The sequence below is a fragment of the Dipodomys spectabilis genome, unplaced genomic scaffold (assembly GCF_019054845.1).
Source record: "Dipodomys spectabilis isolate Male_0828 unplaced genomic scaffold, ASM1905484v1 ptg000019l, whole genome shotgun sequence".
In the NCBI taxonomy this organism is placed as follows: Eukaryota; Metazoa; Chordata; class Mammalia; order Rodentia; family Heteromyidae; genus Dipodomys; species Dipodomys spectabilis.
In genome coordinates, this window is record NW_024870696.1 from 27,469,631 (window position 1) to 27,488,425 (window position 18,795).

Genomic DNA, 18,795 nt, shown 5'->3' on the forward strand with positions numbered 1-18,795 from the left:
TTCTGGGTTGGAGTATGTTTCAGTGTGACACAGGATGGTTTTGAAGATGAAGAAATGTTCATTTCAAAATCACTTTGAAGGGTTGTGGTATTTTCTGTGCTTTCAAAAATTAAAAAAATATGGTTGTAGCTATAAATTTTAAAGTTGGCGGGGACGCTGCTTCCATCAAGGAAGAAAAGTCAAGCCAATTTGAAGACAATTATGTAAGTATTTTTTTTCAGTTCCAAAGATAGAAAATGAAGGTCTGGGGTTGAGGGAGGAATCGGCATTGTTTAATGAGCTGTTCAGAGTTGCCTTGGGGTCCCCCTGGCAGGTTTGCAGAATGGTGATGTATTTTGTATTTTACACATTTTTTTCTAACCAACTAGGATGATTTTTTTGTTCTAGAAATTTTTTGAATATGAAAACAAACCACTAAAATGAGATGAATAGGATATTTAGTTTTAGAATAGTGTTCGGGCCTTCTTAAAATCCTTTTTATCATAGAATGTCTTCTGCCGTGTGCGTGTGGATTTTTCTTTCTCAGCCTCTCAGTCGTTTATTGAACATGGAGCGTAAAATACGTGCCATGTGTAAAAGGCCTGAGTAAGCTTTGCTGTAGCTTGCTTTGGAATTTCCTGACTTCTAAGGCTCAGTATTTTAACTATAACATCGGACCCTCCAAGTTCAGGATTTCACATGAAAATCCCAACTTTGCTCCTGACTTAAGGGCTTTAATTTGTCATTTTTCCTTCTTGAAATAAATAAAAGCACCTAAATTATATTTTCTTACATAATATACCTAGATTTTTTGCTACTTAGGAAAAAAGATGTTTGTTCCTCCATTTACTTTTTTCCCAGAAATCTTGATGTTCCAGCAAGACAGGCGTGTTAGCTGAATGCTTTGGGAAGGGACATTTCAAACTTTTGGGCACTTGGTCATTTTCTTCTAGTTCCTGACATTTCCAACGACACAGCTCCCCCCCCCCCCCCCCCGAGTTCCTAAGATTTATGCGGTCCAGTAGTTTAAGAGGCGGAGGAATGCTGGACATGGCCTGCTGGAATAAGATCTCCATACTGGACGCGGGAGACCAGTGCCAGCTTCAGTCTGCGGTGCTGGGCCTCAACACCTGTTTTTTCACACTTGAACTGATACAGTGTGTGTATTTCAACTCTTGTCATTTGAGCACCATGAAAATTCCATGTGTGGTCACTTTCATAGGAGACTTCCCAGTCCTCTGTGAAAGGCAGTAATTTGAATCCTAGAGCACGCACGGCCTTTCCCCCTGTATTCCATACTGGGAGATTGTATTCCATTGTAACCGTGTTCCTGGCTCCTGTTCTTTGACATGAGTGTTCTGTCTTTTATGGAATCGAAACTTAGTCATCGGAGTATAACAGGGTCCTTCTTTTGAGTCACATGCAAGTTTATCAGTTTGTTGTTTGGCTGCTTTCTGGGATCATTGTCAGATAAAACAATCAATCTGAGCAGACTGGAAAGACATAGGTGTAGCATCTGTTTGGATAAACGATCCTTCCATTGTTTAAATCATCGCTTTAAAAAACAAGTAGGCTTCCATCCTCAAATCATTTTTTGGGGGGGGGGGTCTGGTTGTGGGGCCTGAACTCTGGGCCTGGGTGCTGTCCCTCAGCTCTTCAGCTCAAGGCTAGCGCTCTTCCACTTGCGCCACAGCGCCACTTCCGGCTTTTTTTCTTTTTGCTTATGTGGTGCTGAGGAATCGAACCCAGGGCCTCATGCATGCAAGGCAAGCACTCTACCACTGAGCCACCTTCCCAGCCCCCATCCTCAAATCTTATTTTGTACTTGTACATCTGAGCAGATGAGTGATGGTTCTTCTCAGGCCTCCTAGTTCCGTAGCGTTTTCCCATGTAGTTTTAGTCTGAGACTGCACTGAGCCCCCGCAGGGAAGCTGACCGACAATGCTCCCGGGGGGGGGGGGACGGGTCACGCTCAGCGTGTGGCCAGTCTCCTTCTTGGCGATCTCAAGTATGCGATAGTCTTTGCGGGTGATCAAGGCGGTGTTCTAAGTGAACTTCTCACCTCACAGTGGCGGTACGCAATGACACTTTTTGGGATGATGAGGAGGTTTCATTCCGCATGGTGCGGTGACAGTAGCTACCAATCTGTGTGGCTGGAGTCGTGAACATGTGACTGATAAGAGGAGGAAATAAGCTTCCCGTTTAAATCTACTGAGGTTTTAGTTTGGTGGCCGCATCTGTCTTCCGCCACTGTGGTGGAAGGGACATGAGTCTGGGTGACTGCCCGGGGCAGTGGGCCTGTGGATGGACCTTGTGACCAGGAAAGGAAAGAAGAGGAGCAACTGCATAGCCGCTGTCAGATGAACCCCAGGGCCGAGGGTGCAGTCAGCGTCGAACGCCTTCCTTTCCGTGCAGGGGGGCGCCCCTCCCGCCACCCCTGCCTCGATGATAGGGTGCTGACATTTCTTCTAATTCCACATCTGCTCTCTAAAAGCCGTAGAGCTGCACCTGGGGATTTGCCATCAAGTCTGCGTTTCTAAGGGATCTCCGTTTCTTCAGTACCGCTCGGCCCCTGCTGAGCTGAGCTCAGTCTGTACTTCAATTCTTCTTTCTCACCTCTTTCGAGTTTCAGCCTGCTCTAGTCTGCCCGTGTCCACATCACTCTACTAACACTGCTTGGTCCAAAACAATCCCGAGATCTTCACTTGACTTCAGAGACTACTTCTTTTTGAAGATATCCATCTGGTCCTTTGCTTCAGATTGCTTTCCTCCTATTTCTCCTGGTCTCCCTTTTTCCACTCCAGTCTTTGCTTCTTGGTCTTCTTTAAGAGATCTTCATTATCCAGATCCTTTCTAATTCAGTACCTTATGCCCGAGCAATCCCATCTATGCATGCTCTAGTTACCAATTTTATTTGATGATGCGGAATCTAGATTGCTACTCTGAAACATTTTTCCTGGTTCTTGCACCATGTTGGGCTTCCTATAGGAGGTCTCTGTGTGTGTGTCCTACAAAAGCCTCAACCTCGCATTCCCAAATTAAACTTATTGTGTGCCTGTGTGTGTGTGTGTGCGTATTGCCTCTTTCTTTGTGCCACTCCCTGTGAATACCAACTACCAGTTGCTCAAAAGAGAACTGTGATGTAACTGCGTGCTCCTGTCGAACCTCACTGCTCTTCATCGGCGTCGGTTGGTTTTGTCCCCATAGCTTGTTCCTATCGCCATCTTTCTCGCATAGTCGTCTCTGGCGTGGGCTGCCGCAGCAGCCTCCCTCCTTCCTTTGCTGCTCTCTCTCATTTCCTCTGGGCTTCTCTGTTACTTTTAATATAACGTCTAAACTCATTACATGGTTTCCAAGGTCTTGTGTAATCTGCCCCTGACCTCTTCAGCCTGCTCTATTTCATTATTCTTCTCTACTCTGCTCCAGCCAGTTCAGTCCTTCTACTTATGTAATTATATTTGGATTATATATTTATATATTCAGGTAATTATATTTAGGGGTATCCCTAAATGTACCTACCTGAGGACATGATCATGATTCACATCTTAATAGTATTTAACTTTCCTTAGCAGACTTTATAGTCTCACTATAGATAATTCTTGCATCAAAACAAACGTCATGACTACTTCCTATGAACTTCCCATCAACCTAGCATTCAGCAAGGTCAGTGGTGAGAGCGGTAGCAGTCCCAGGATGCATTGTGTCTCGTTGGCCCTGGTGGAGCAGACATGACTGCAGGGAGACACTATGAAGTGTGGGCGCGAGGCGAGAGATTGGGAAGGAGCGATGCATGGCGCACTACAGACATGGCAGGCGATGGGGCTCTGAAGGCCGAGCAGCGCGGCTGTGTCTGGGGGAGACTGCTCCGGGCTGCCTGTTGCGCTGCGGAAGGGGGTTTTATAAAGCATTGTCTCATCATGGTGTTGGCCAGCAAAGAAACGCCAGATGCTCTCTGTGCTGCTTAGGGTGCTACATTCTCCAAAATGGATCCCAGCACCCAACTACCATATTAAATGGTGTGTAAGATCATTTATAAACACGAGTCTGTGGTTATATAATTCTACCATAATTTCACAACTCATCCCTGTTTCCCTGGTTTTGCTAATTATCAGCAGTTGGTTTTTTTTTTTAATGAAAATTTATCTCGTAATTTCTATAAACACCTCAAATCACATTAGGCTGAAAGGATACTCCTCTTGGAGAATTCAGAACAATTACTCTTTATAAGACTTACTTGATAATAGGCTTACACTTCCTCAGCACAATCTTTGTGTGTGTGTGTGTGTGCACACGCGTGCATGCATATACACTAAGAAGAGAATATGTAAGCAGAGCACAGGTAACATCATGGCTTCTTTCTCTTTGAATGTTTTCTTCCTATTCCTTTGGTCTCTCACTCTTATCCTTCTACTCTCCCCCCATCCTCTTCCTCTTCTTCTTCCTCCTTCTTCCAAAACTTTGTATTCTTCTTATCAACTTTTAGAGTCATCATGTCTCAATCATAAACCTAATTTAGTTTTATGTTTTAGTATTCTAGCAGAGTCTTTCCCAGGCTTGTGTGTTGCATAAACCTAAAAAGATCAATAGCAAATGCACAAAATAAGAAGTTAGGGGTAATTACGTTCCATATTTGAAGCAGAAGCACCTTTCGATTATATCCTCATGGTGATTAACCATCATTTATCCTTTGTCATTTATGTTATATCTCCATTCTTTTATGTAGATACATTGTAAGTTTCAGATTTCAAGGACTATACCATGTTCACATTTATGTCTTTTTCCAAGTTTGTGCACTAAAATTTTAACAAGTCAGATGTACACAGTGTACATTTTATAATATTGCAGAGATAACCACTTAAATATCTATATCCAAGAATACATTGATGGGCTCAGATGGACTTACATACTTTTATTTGTTTCTGTTAACCACTGCATTCTTAACTGCTTTGAAACTGAAGAATTATGATAAAGGATGTTTTCTAACTAGACATCTTATTTTCATTATTGATGGAGCAAGTTAAAGTATCTAAATATGTAATTAATAACAATATTCTTGAACTCGTTGGGTCTGGTTGCCACAAGAGATATTCTCTAGATACAAAGTAACGGTCTTTTAATTTTTTGTTCTAACTCTGTTTTGGTGATGGGTTCATAAAATAAATGTATTGTCAATGCCTAGTCTCATAAGTAAAAGGTTCTAAATATGCATTATTTTATATGGAAACTTTGTGAGTGGAAATTCTCGTTAGTGTTGCTAATAAGGAGACTGTGTATAAAACACCAAAGGGTGGGCTTGTAGGCCAAGGGCGGTGGTAGCATCCTCGCCTACTGTGTATGAGGTCATAGATTCGATCCCCAGCTCTGAGAAAAAGAAACAGTTCACATCCCCACTTGGTCTCAGACTCTTGGTTTCTCTCTTCCTCTTCCTTCTCTCCCTCCTTCCCTGCTCTCCCTCCCGCTCTTCCTTTCCTCCCCCTGCTGTCTCCCTTTCCCCTTCTCCACCCTTCCTTCCATCCCTTCTGTCTCTCTACTTTCTGCCCCTCCCCCTCTCTCCTTCTTACATCCGAGAAACTGTGGTCCAGTGGAGGCAGAACTCTGGGTAAGCTTCTGTGTCTTTGTGATTTTAAGGGGAAACTAACGTAAGTTTAGGGTCCTCAATAATTTACAAAAAAACCAAACACCTCTAGATCTGTTACAGTTTTGAGGTCATAACCACTTTCAGAGCTTTTTTAGAAACCTTCCCCCTTAAGGACCCTGAGGACACATTATGGTACAAAGATGTTACTCACCACAGTCACGATTTCTCCATTCATTCCTAGATCACAGGAAATCGGGGGCGGCGGGGGCGGGGGGCTCTGGGAAGGTGCTGGTGGAGACCAGCCATTCACGCACCAGTGTGCAGGGCACTGTGGGAGGGTGCTGGTGACACCAGCCATTCACGCACCAGTGTGCAGGGCACTGTGGGAGGGTGCTGGTGACACCAGCCATTCACGCACCAGTGTGCAGGGCACTGTGGGAGGGTGCTGGTGACACCAGCCATTCACGCACCAGTGTGCAGGGCACTGTGGGAGGGTGCTGGTGGAGACCAGCCTTTCACGCACCAGTGCCGCGGACCAGCTCTGTCGGGACGACGGAGGACACCTAGTGGAGGAACTGGAACAGGCGGGGAGATGGCAAACAGACACTCACACACATTAGGAGTGGATGCTGAGTGTGATTTAATGCAGAGGATGACAAGCTTTTATAGCAAAAGTCTCCATGAGAAAGGGCAAAAGGTTACACAATCTTGCTGCAGGGCTTCGTTCTTGGGTGGTCATCAGCTGGTCGCCTGATCTTGTCTTTTGGATGACGAGCTATGACAATAGGCACTTGTTTTCGGCTTTACCTCTATTTTTAAGAAATACATGGGTTTCGATGTTTATCACCTATTAACCATTAACCAGAGCATATGGGCAAGGTGCTGAACAGAAAGGCATGAACTCTAGTACTTCATAGTTACTTTTGTTTAGTTTTGTACTTTATACGTTTCAAATCTTTTCTAAGCAATTGTGCTTAGAGGGTTCCCAATTTGTGGCCAAAAATCATGATATTCAGTATACTTAGTTAAATCTGGCCATATATCAAATTTAAGCTCATAGTGTCTTTTCTGTAACCCTTTCACATAATCCTTTACTCTTTTCTATAGAGGCCTTAACTGTCTCATAAGATCTTTCTTGTTCTTTCTTTAATAGTAAGCACCAAGGAGGCCTAGATCTAGCAAGTCTCTCAGTAAATGAAAGAGAGTAATAGGAAGTTCTTTCTCCTAAGTAGTTTACCCAACGGTTGCCATCCTTATTATACACACCTGTAACAGGCTATGGATCTGGTGGAAGTCTTTGGAGTCCTCTAGATAATGGGGGATCCCACCATTTTTCTCTGATAAGCCATTGCCACCTTTTATCTACCAACCTTTTTAGAAATCTTATTTAGCTTTTGGTCTAAATATCCCTCTACATCTTTCTTATCTACAGGATATCTATATGAATCTATTGTATATGCTTTAGGATTAAAGGAAAGTCTCTAGTAGCCATACACTCTTTCTGCTCTAGCCGTGCCTACAGCTTCTTGTAAATCCTTACAAACAATTCCTTCTGCTGAAGTGATGTCATGAAACCCCCAATACTTTTATATCTACTTATGACTTGTCTACTAGCCTCCACAAGAGGGGCTTTCAGGGTAGCATTTAACTCTGGTGAGTTAGTCATATTCTCAGGACACTCATCAGATGTTGGAGTCATCATCACTTTTAAGAAAGAGCCTTGAATAAGGAACGTTGAGCATGAGTAAGTACAATAAGCAGCAGGAACAGTAAAAGATTAATAGGCACTCCTATACAGTGAAGAAAAGAAAAACAGGAACAGAAAGACATCTTTCCCAGGGGCTTGCCAGCCTTTCCAGGAGGTAGGCCTCTTTGAAGCCCCGTTCTCTGAGGTAGACTTCGGTGAAGTCCCATTCTCAGAGATAGGTCTCTTTGAAGCCTCATTCTCTGAGGTAGACTTCGGTGAAGTCCCATTCTCAGAGATAGGCTTCTGTGAAGCTCCATTCTCAGGTCTGAAAGCAGGTTTCCCATGCTAAGCAGACTCCACCGGAGTAGGCGTGGCACACCAGTGTGCAGGGCATTGTGGGAAGCCAGAGGTCACAGTGTCTCCTGGCCGCAGAAATGTCACCTCTTTCATACCTTCACCTACAAACCTCGCAAACTGTAGATTTAGATTCTTTAGCAGAATGGCTGGAAAGAGAGGCCGTCATAGTGATGAAGGGAAGTAAGCATTTAAAAAGTAGAAAACCAACAACAAAAAAAAAGGAAGTATCTGAAGCCTCTGAATTAAAAATGGAAACACACACACAATCAAGTATAGTGTGACCTTTCATGCCATGGTTTTTAATGAGTTTGAGCGAAGGCTTCAGCTTAACTACGTCAGGGGAGATTATAAAAGGTGGCTATTTTGGCTTCTATCTGGCTTCTGAATCATAGCATCCCATAACGGTTGGCTGAGGCCTTGCATTTAGTGGTTCTGTATTTAAGGCAACTCCACTGTCCTATGAAACAGTGACTATAAACCATTTAAATAATTTTAATTATAGTGCTAATCTGCCTAGCATAACAAAAATATATTGGGTTTTCTTATATCTTTTAGGTGAATACATGGTTCTACCAGAATAAAGCCTTTACCCTTTAAGAGAGACAAAATAACCCAAGACCTGACCATGTAGGCTCTCACTGTAAAGCGGGGAGCATGGTAGCATCGCTTCACTGGACTTTGCTTTCAATAGAGCCCCGTTGAGACCAACTGTGTTCTAGGTCCTTTGTAGCCAGTGAGCAAAAGAGACACACACCTCTGCTCATCAGGAGCTTGCAATAAGATAGAGCAGAACAGACAAACAAGCACAGCAAAGTAACACAGGGTCAGGCAGACGAGAGCCCGGGGTGGGGGGATGGGGGGGAGATTCCAGAGCGAGCCAGGCCGGCTTTTCTGGGACTTTTGGACAAGACTTGAAGGGGTGCCCGGAGCAGGGAGGGGCGCCCAGCGAGCCCCAAGGCTCTGCGGTGGGATTCAAAGGAAAGCAGAGGCCAGAGTGACTGGCCCTCTCCACGAACAGGAGGAGAGCAGGAGGAGAGCAGTCAAAGGGCCGGGGGTAAGAATTAGTTGACGGGACCTCGAGGACATTGTGAGGGCTTTGCCTTTGAGTGAAACAGTGGAGATGGCAGAGTAGGAGTTTGAGCAGAAGAGTAACCTGCTCCTCGTGAGGCTTCTGTGGAGAGGGGCAGCTCCCGGGGCACAGTGGGGCGGGGTGGCGGGAATCCCGGCCACCGGTGGCGGCATCTCCATCTAAGGTGGCATCAATGGACGAGGTAAAAAGCCGGTGGAAATCTCGATCCCTGAACTCTGACTGTGCTTGCCAGTGATTGGATGTGAGATGTGAGGGAAAGCAGTCAAGGGCTTTGACCTAACCACGTGGAGATACAGCAGGGGACTGCCAGCGAAGAGCAGAGCCAGTGTTGGGGAGGGCATCAGCGTCTGTTTTGGCACAGCATGGAGAGGCCTGTGAGACGCCGGAGCGGAGATGTGGAGTTGTCAAAAGCCTGTGTAAGCCTAGAACTGGGACAGCGGGTAAGGACACAGCCGGAGAACGGCGGAGGTCCAGGCAAGAGGCTAGATAACATCCCACGCTGCGCAGATGGACTCCACTTGTTAGCACCACTTGCTAGCTGAGTGACTGACTGTTGGAAAGTCTCTTCTCTGTAATTCACTCTCCTTATTTGTGAAACCAAAGGGATCAGAGTAACTGCCTAACAAGGTTGTTGTGAGAATTAAAATCACTAAACACTCAGTGCATGGCATATACTTAATAAGCATGAACTGGATTTTCATTACACACGCAGGCACACCGCTCACACTCAGCGCAGCGATGAGCCTTTCCTGACATACAGCTGGTAGTCCCACTAGCTTGGACTTCTTCCTGAATTAAACTGGCCTGAGTTTTAATGTTAGCGTTGCTCAGTTTCTGACCTCCCGTGAAGCCCGTGTGTGTTTTAGTTACCTGTTAGCTGTGCAGACAACGCCCTGAGTCTCTCAGCGCTCCTCTCCTTTGCTTTTCTCAGTGCTCAGCAGAGGAGCAGTCAGGTTCACAAGAAAACCACAATTGGAAATCAGGTAGGAATTGTGTGAGACAATCAGTGTGTGCATGCCCCAACGAATTTGACCTAAAATTGCTTGATTGACTGTTTTTTAATGCAAATTAATCATGTGCAAATGTTGCTTGAGATGCAGCTTTTTGTCTTGTTTCATTTTTGCTTTTATGTCTTTGAAGTGAATTGCGTTTTTTTGCCTTTTTTTTTTTGCAATTAACCATCTTGATTTATTTTTAATAACTTTTCTGCTTCTCGCTGCGCATCACAAATGTGACTCTTTGTGTCCTGTGCCTGCTTGCATTATCTCTTGACTGATTCTAACCTTGAATTTGTCAGTCAGTTCAAAGTGAAAACTGGGTGAGTACTTGCATGAGCTTTCTTGTGCTGCTGCTGACTAGTTCACACATTTGCCCGGCGTGGTAACAGTGAAGGACAGCTCAGAAAGAAGGCAGTTGGACTGAGTCTCTGCCACCTAAATTCCTATTGGGTAAAAAGAAAGATGCTAATTCCTGTGACGATCTGATCGTTTGAGTTTTTGTGTTTGGGGCTGGCCAGCTGTCTCTGACTAATAGCGCTCTGCAGAGATTGTATTAACTCCAACAGTTTGCTGTTTCTTTTATGTTTTATGTGATAATGAATATTTACATTGTTATTTCTTTTCAAGTCAAAACAATGATGTTTTTAGGTTTTTTTAAATTCAGAGGTACAATTACTGAACAAATTGAATCCTCTGCTCTAGATTTTTTTCCATTGTTTTGAAAGGAGAAGAGGTAATAATAGACTTTATTTTTAAAACTTTTTCTGGACTAAGACATATAATTCTTTACTATTTCAGGGAACCAATCTTCCGCCTTCAAGGCAAATTGTACGAGCTAAGTTCTGTAAGCTTTACTGTTGCTTTTCCATTCAGCTTCCTAAGGGTACAGTTTGTCTTTAACTGATTAACTCAACTAGCGCTTGCTACTAATTATTTAAACTCAGATTGTTGTCCTGTTCATAACACCTTCTTACTGCAATAAGAAGCCCCTCCAGAGGCTTCTTCTTCCCTTCACTGCTAATAACTTGCTGTGACCGAAAGGTATGAACTAGTGAACTTTAAGATGTTGTAACAAACAAATCCTTAACACTGTGGGGGCTTTGCTCTCTCTCTAATTCTAACGAGCCTTAAAATAATTAAAATCATTAATGTTCTCCCTGTCTGTCGTATAAAACCTTGTTGTTCTGAGGTGTATGGCTTTCTCTTCCTCTGTATGATGTTTTTCGATAACCGTAGACGATGGCTCCTAAAAGGTGGGTGAATATTGAGCATCTGATTTTGCTGCAATTGTTGAGAAGATTTCTCAGTTCCAGTTGTTGGTATTTAAAATGTAATAAAACAAAAGGCAAATTTGCATTGCTTGATACCTTAAGAATCAAATCTTTCAGAACTAAATACGATATTTTCGTTTTATAGAAATGTAAAACCATGCAAATGACTAGCATAGGCATTTAAAAATCATTATGCCCCCATTTCTGCCATGAGTAAAATAGGCTTACCTATCCAGAACATCAAGTGGAGAGTCAAACTGGCACATGTGCCAGTTATTTAGCCCACGGGCTTTTAGAAGGCAGAAGGCTTGGACCGAGTTCAGTTTGTGTTCTGTTCTGCTCATGTGTGTGTGTATGTGGGTGTGTAAGTGTACATATATACACACATATATCATTTTTTTAGTTAGTTTGAATGCAGAGGCTCAGGCTTGCTAGCCTGGTGCTCTACCACTTGAGCCACATGTCCAGGCCTTCTTTTTGCTTGTAATTTTGGAGATAGGAATCTAACAAACTTTTTTTGCACGAGCTGATCTCCAGCTGCTGTCCCCTAGATCTCAACCTCTTGAGAGCTTCCTGTTCCTCAGCCACCAGTGTCTGCCTCATTCTGTCAGTTAAGAGCCACATGGCTTCAGACAGATTGAGCCAGGGTTTTTCTAATTGGATGATGGGAAGAATAGAAAGCATCTTAGAAGGGTGATTGTGACAACCAGAAGTAATATATGTAATGAAGCCTATAGCCAAGTATAAGATAATCCTCTATTGAGGGAGAAGCTTGCTCCCAGAAGGTGGTGGTTGCTTTCGAAACTCTCAGGGGAGAATTATTAAGATGAACAAATTAGAAATTGTAACACGAGAATAATGAAATATTGACAAAAGCAGAAGTTCTAGGAAATTCTTCCGTTTGCGATGGCTGGCAGTGGTGTAGAGGATCTACCTATCCTTACAGATGGGAGAATCCCTACACCACTGTAGTACACATGTAGAAGAAAATGAACACCGGGGTGCCGATGGCTCACGCCTGTCATCCTAGCTACTCAGAAGGCTGAGATCTGAGGATCACAGTTCAAAGCCAGCCCCGGCAGGAAAGTCTGAGACTCTTATCTCCAATAAAGCACCAGAAAACTGGAAGTGGCGCTGTGGCTCCAGTGGTAGAATGCTCGGCTTGAGCTGAAGAGCTGAGGGACAGCGCCCAGGCCCAGAGTTCAGGCCCATGACCAACAAAAAAAGAAAAAGAAAATGAATAGTGCAATGACAACACCATGTACTTTGCTACCTCTGGAGGGAGACCTGGGGTAGCTCTCAGTTCTATAATTTACAGTTGCTTGAAAATAATAATAGTATTTCTGTGTCTCTTACATTTGCTGAGTGTATAAAATTCCACACGCTATGAATATTTTATAACCCAGGATAATAGGCTTAAAAGAAAGTTCTTGAGGTCACACATTCTTGAGGGTGAGGACCATTTGGAAAATGCAGCGATTCACTATGTCGCACATCGCTGCTGAGGAGTGGAGTCAGAGCGAGCACCCTAAAAGCAATCATGTCCTGCTTTCCGCAGGGATAGAAATGAAAGACAAAACTCCTCTCAGATAAGGTTTTTCTGCCATATTGAAAAGATTAAACTTTCCATGTGTTCTAGATGATTCTTAATCTGAGCACCTTCTTTCCTGGAACCAAATGCAGTCATTTTACATCATTCATATTTTAGGAGGTTCGTTTATAGCTTTTCTGCTTCGCAGAAATGTGCCATAAAATGTGGAATTGTTTTAGTTGTTTCATGCATGAAGCTGAGTATGGGATGTGGATCTGGCTTTGTATGCAAACACTTTAGCCTATCAAAAGCCGGGGCCGCCGAAGCCCTCCTTGCAGCTGCTGGCCCATGGTCCCGTGGTCCAGCCACCGCGAACTCTCGGGCTCCCTGCTGCTCAATACTGCTGTGAAACATCCATCCTGAAATGCTCCACAAGGACCCAAGGAATGTGGTTTTTCTTTTAAATTCATCGTTCTTTATCCTCAGCTAGCTGTACACAGGGGTTTCCGTTCAGGGCGTCAGTGTGTGGGCATAATGTGCCTGATGGGTGCCCTCCTCACAGCACCCCCTGGGCCTGTCCTCATCCCATTACCCGCCCCTCACCTGGCACAGGCCGAAGTTTGAAGTGCACGTCCCATTCACGCTTCCCTGCCTAGGAAATCTGATCGCTCCCACCTGCTGATGTCAACAAAGGCACACAAAGTCACAAGTACATACTTCACCTTAACTTAGGCTACTCAAAAATCTAAATTTAAGTTGCATTCATCCCTTCTACTAACCAAACATGTCTTCACAAATCTTAATGAGCCAAAAAAATCCCCCTGCGATGGGTGTTCTGTGCAGTATGATGAATCAGACATGAGCTCTGCCCTGGGTTGGGTCAGCAGCCTGCAGTCTACTTCATTTATCAAGTGCTAGCTCCGACCCTTCTCTAGGCCGCATTGAAACATCGCTTCTGTAAGAGGCTGCCTTTAATAGTCAGCTCACATTACACTCCCGCTTCAATATCGTGAGCTTCCATATTTTATTATCTGGAACCGTCTCGTTTATTTGTCTTCCTCTTTGATACACCAGTAAAGCTGTTTTGTGCTGCTGAAAGCAGTGGAGGGCGGTTGAAGGCATATTCACCTGAAGCGTTTGCCAGGATCATTCTGCTTGTAAAGTATGGAAAGGTTTTGAACAGGACAGCAAATGGAGAAAAGACTCGTCTGGAGACACTGTGGATGAGCGAGTATGACGGTTTGGGCTTACATGTTTTATGGGTTTGAGAAGGAGGGATCCAAAAGATCTCTAATGAACTACACATCGAGGAGAGGAATGGGGGTTGTGTGCAGCGCCATCCAGACTTCTGATGTAGGCAAGATGCTCTTCAAGGAGATAGGAATATGATGAAAAAGTCTCACATTCTGAGGAACAAACAGGGCAAATTTGGATCCAAATCTGGAAGAGGAGCTTTGTTGCGGGTGAGTCAGTATGGAAAAGTAGAGCAAAAATATTCAATGAGAAGTGGAGCTTAAAAGAGAAAGAATGATTTCTTCAAAGGTATTAGAGAGCTAGTGGATTTTTCAATAGAGAAGGGATACTAACTGATTTTTATGTTGGATTAGTATATCAGCCATATGGATATGGAAATGTATGTTTCTGAAGTAGTTCAGGTGAGAAAAATACAAATATTGGTAGCAGGAGGTCTGTAGGAAAAGGGAAAGCTTCAAAATATTTTTATGAAGTTGGAAGGTTTTTTTTTTTTGGGGGGTCCAGTCGTGGGGCCTGAACTCTGGGCCTGGGCGCTGTCCCTCAGCTCTTCAGCTCAAGGCTAGCACTCTACCACTTGAGCTAGAGCGCCACTTCCGGCTTTTTTCTTTTTGCTTATGTGGTGCTGAGGAATCGAACCCAGGGCCTCTGGCATGCAAGGCAAGCGCTCTACCACTGAGCCACCTTCCCAGCCCCGAAGTTGGAAGGTTTGTAAGTCATTGGGGACTGAGCTATTTTCCTAGGTTTATTGCTAAGAGATCTACTGACAAAGGTCATATGAGAAGGAGTGGATAGAGGGAGAGGGAGAAGAAAATGCTGATCTGTCTGTGCCTATTGAAGACATCAGTAGGATTTGAAGTTCAGGACTCATTTAGACTGGAGATATGATTTTACAATTTTCAATATATCTAGTGGTTTCCAAGTCTATGAGATTTCTTCCAAAGGGTAAGAACATGGATGAAAATTTAAAACTTCAAGTCTGATGGAAAAGGATAGGATGAGGAGTGGTTAAAGAAAGCAAGAAGAGATAAGAGAGGTAGGTCACGTGGAGAGGAGCAGAAGGACATCTGAGTAGGGGAATTTCATAGCAGCAGATGTTTTCTGGAGCTGTTGTGTGTCTGGGCTGGCGGAGGTCTTGTGCAAGGTTGGAGACCACGGGATAGCGGTGGTCCTTCTGGCCTTGGCCTCCTCATCTAGAAGAAGGTGGCATAAAGCTGAGAAGGAAGACACTGTCCTGAATTTAGGTTTTTCTAGAAAGGCAACAAAGTTGAAATTTTGAAGAGAGAAATTGTAGTAAACAGCCATGTAACATAACATGGTTTTGGTTGATGGATAAGTTAACGTAGGTCAACCAACTCACAACCCCAGGATTCCAGTAGCTTTGCACAATAAAAAGTTAACTCACCCTGGCAGAACACTCCAGGAGGCCTCAAGGCACAAGCCTCCGGCCCCACTGGGGGCACCACCAGCTTTGACTACCGTGACGGATTACCTCGGAGAAACTCCTCAAGCTGAGGAAGGATTTAGTCTAATGGCTTCTGCGGTTTCAGTCCAGTGTTGGTAGCTTCACTGCTTTAGACGGCGTTGTGGAGCAGAGCTGCTCATGGTGGCCAGGAAGCAGAGTGAGGAGGAGGCCAGCCGGAGATAGCCCTGCAAAGACTCCATGACTGCTCACTGACGGACCTCCTTCCCACCACCTCCCAGGAACGTCGTCAGCGGGCAAATCACGGATGAGGTCAGAGCTTCAGGGCCCGTCGCCTCCGCAGCCTCCACCAGTGACAGCCAGACATTTAGCACATGCGTCTTTGGGGACAGCTCTGACCCAAACCATAGCCCACCACTGGATCTCAGATCCTCTCCTCTCGCAGGAGATGGGGAAGAGACGGACGCACAGGAGAGGGAGTTTGAAGGACCGGCCGTGTAGGACACGCCCCGCTTCGCTCATGTTCCATCGGCCAGAGCCCAGTCACTGCAAGGAAACAGGAAGGAATGTTTTGAGCATGTGCTCAAGAAGAAAAGATTTTTTTTAAAAAAAGAAAGATGTTGACTAAAAGTTAAAAGGAAATAGATAACGTGGGCATTGGGAACATTACAGAAGTCAGAAGCTGTGTACTAAAGGCAGAGAGCGCGGGGGTGAGGTGGGTTTGGTTGGTGGGTGGGATGGCGTCTTTCAAGGTTTAAGAGGTAGACAAAGGTCAGTGCTGAGTGCAGATCCCGGAGGAGCAGACAAACGATGGCTACGGGCAGTCGTGGGCATCAGCTGTCTTCCGGAGATGTCCTAGTCTTCAACAGAACGAGGGTCGATGTGGCATTTGCACCATGAGCAACTCCTCCCTTCGGCCCCAGCCGTCTAGGACGGGAAGCGACAGCAGCATGCCCACTGGCTCTCCACTGTAACTGTGTGACCGGGAAGACCTCTTCCTTGGGCAGGGGGAAGAGCAGTATCTGCCCGGGGTCCTCTTAGTCCTAGGCTTATTGCCTGTGACCATCGTCGCTCTAACTGCAGGCTGCCTGTGCAGCCTTCCCCAGAGCTACAAATCTCCTTTTCTAAGATCTCATTTCAGAAAACTAGACTCTCTCCCTGTCTCTGTCTCTGTCTCTGTTTATCAGAACCTCCTATAGGTCTCAAAAATTTGTTAACTATCCCAACATCCTGAACATTTTGTACAAGTCGTGTGTAAGTACCCGGCTTGAGTCCAGTGTTAAGAGAGGAGTTTCATCAGTTGAGTCACAATTGTTAAATAACTGTTAAATAACTTCCTAGCCTAAAGTAGAAGGTTTCTTTTAGCCCTTTCCTTCTTTTCAGCTTCTTTCCTTTACTCAGTTCACCTTTCACTGGGGATTGAATTCGAGGCCTTGTACTTACTTGCTGGGCAGATGCACCAATGCTTGAGCCAAACCCCAGATCATGTTATGTTGCCTGGACTGGCCTCTAACTGGGGTCCTCCTATCTCTGCCTGCTGAGTAGCTTGGGTTAGACTTGTGAGCCACCACACCTGGCAAGGCTTGTTTCTTTTAATCCTCATGTTCACCATATTTCTGGTAGCAGTGCGTACACCATTTAGGATTCTTTCTGCTGTCAACTTCTGATTGGACTGGCTTGGATCATGTGCTCACTCTAGAGACAATCGCTGTAGCCAGGGACTGAGACAGGAGGGCTGGCCTGGGCCCAGCCTGGTGGGACATGCGCGTTATATTCCTCTTTTAAAGGAATATAAGATGGGTATTTCCTCTGTCTCACTCCCTGACCCCTTCCCACTAAAAAATAGCATCCTTAACAGTTTCCTTTGTCCATTTTCATAGTTATAAATAATCTATTTCTACAGCATGGAACCCCCATCCTTCCCGCCAGCCCCTCCCACTCCTACCTATGGAGTCCATTGTTTTAAAAATAAATAATTCTGTCAGCAGCCAGTTGAGAAGAAACCTGGCTTAGTGACTCTTCAGAGATGTTCAGGACAGAGTGTTTGACCTGCACTTCCCCAGGCATCGAGGCTATAATGAAATGAAAATAGTCACTGCTTCTTAGGGCTTTCTGGGTAAGTATTAAATAAGATAATACTAGTTAGTAAATCTGAGGCAATTTCAGGTCCTGTAGGTTCGCCAGTTCGTTACCTCTTCCCAGCAGCAAGCCTAAGGCAGGTGTCCGTACTGTGTTGGTTTGTAAGCACTGGAGACGTGGAGAGGCAGAGCAGCGCGTGTGGCCCTGGCGGCGACGGCAAGGCGCCGTCGGCTGTAACTCCTCTCATCCATGGAGCATGAGTGTCCATGTGTGTAGAAAGCTGCCTGGGGTTTGGACAGTTTTAAGTGTCCCCTGCTAGAGAAGCCGTTTTTATGAGCTCCATCCTGCTAGACCAGAATGTCCCCTGCAGCGCCAGGCTACCTTCAACTCTGCGGCTCCCCAGCGGGCTGCGTGCTGGGAGGGGGCTCCCCGAGGACTGCTGCTCCACTGAACCCCAGCATCCGCCCAACCCAAGGTCCCCCCCCACCCCGCCCCGAGACCGCCTCCGACGTTCCCGAGCCCATCCCCGGGAGTCGCCATCAGTGGCCCATTCCTGAGTGTCCCCTGAAAGTTCCCTTAGCCGCGCTGCGGTTGGATTGCTCTCCTTGCCGCTCCCGACCCCCCTCACCCGCGAGCGCAGCCTCTCAGGCCTCTGACCCAGAGACTCTGACACAGCCGGCAGAGCCACGCGCGCGTCTGACAGCAGAGTGACGCCTTAGCTCCTCTTCTTGTGTCAGCTCTCCCCTGAGACGCAACGCATGGCTTATTTGGCACAAACTGTAAGCATGCTGTGTAGTTTTAAATCTATAATGACCGTGTGAGTTGCATAAGAAATACATTTTTATTACTAAGAAAGAGGGAGGGTAGGGTGCGCAAGCTTACCTCCACCCAGGCCACTCCGGCCCACAGAGGGCCACCATCCCTGCCGTGGAGTGTGTACTGTGCACAGAAGCGTATGCACACTCACAAAGACACATCCTACGATTTTGAGAGAAACGAAAATGGGCATGTTTACTACACGTGTTAGGCCACCAGAAGCAAGGATTGCTGTGCCTTAGGTAGGTCCCTGTAAAGATGTGTGAAGCTGAGCCCATGTTACCTATGGAATGCTGTCTCTCAGGAGTCTTCCATGCAAACACACAGAGATGGCAAAGCTCTCAAACACACACAGGCTTACCGGGGCTGCGGTGGGGTCTTCCTGTCCATGAATCTGATACCATCCCTTGATCAAACGCACTCTCTCTATTACTCTCCTTCGCCCTCCTTCCCCTGCTAAACAAACTCAGCAGGTTTCTCAGCAGAACATAACTGATGCATTTCCTATTCATTAACGAGGATTTCCCCATTCCTTGTATAAAGTTTAATGTTTGCATGAGGTCCTTGAAGGAGAGCTGTGAAATGTTTGCCGTGGTATTTACTGCGTTCATCTTGTTTTCTTCCCCCTGAGGCCGGGTCTGTCGACACGGCGAGCTGGAGCCCGGTACGTAGCCTGAGCCTCATGATCAGCCTCAGCCTCTCTAGTGCCGGGACTCAGGCATGAGCTGCCACCCT

General features: G+C 45.5%; 1 protein-coding gene across 5 annotated transcripts in view; it reads left to right on the forward strand.

Moving 5' to 3' along the window:
- The window catches only part of Dnm3 (dynamin 3), a 448,226-nt gene that overhangs the window by 148,620 nt on the left and 280,811 nt on the right, over positions 1–18,795 (forward strand). For 3 of the 5 annotated variants that reach the window (XM_042674267.1, XM_042674270.1, XM_042674268.1), the window contains exon 13: positions 9,623–9,674. In XM_042674267.1, the coding sequence (XP_042530201.1) occupies positions 9,623–9,674 (52 nt within the window). Of the gene's footprint in view, positions 1–9,622; positions 9,675–10,487; positions 10,518–18,795 lie in introns of all 5 variants that reach the window. The other 2 variants (XM_042674266.1, XM_042674269.1) reach the window with 1 other exon arrangement.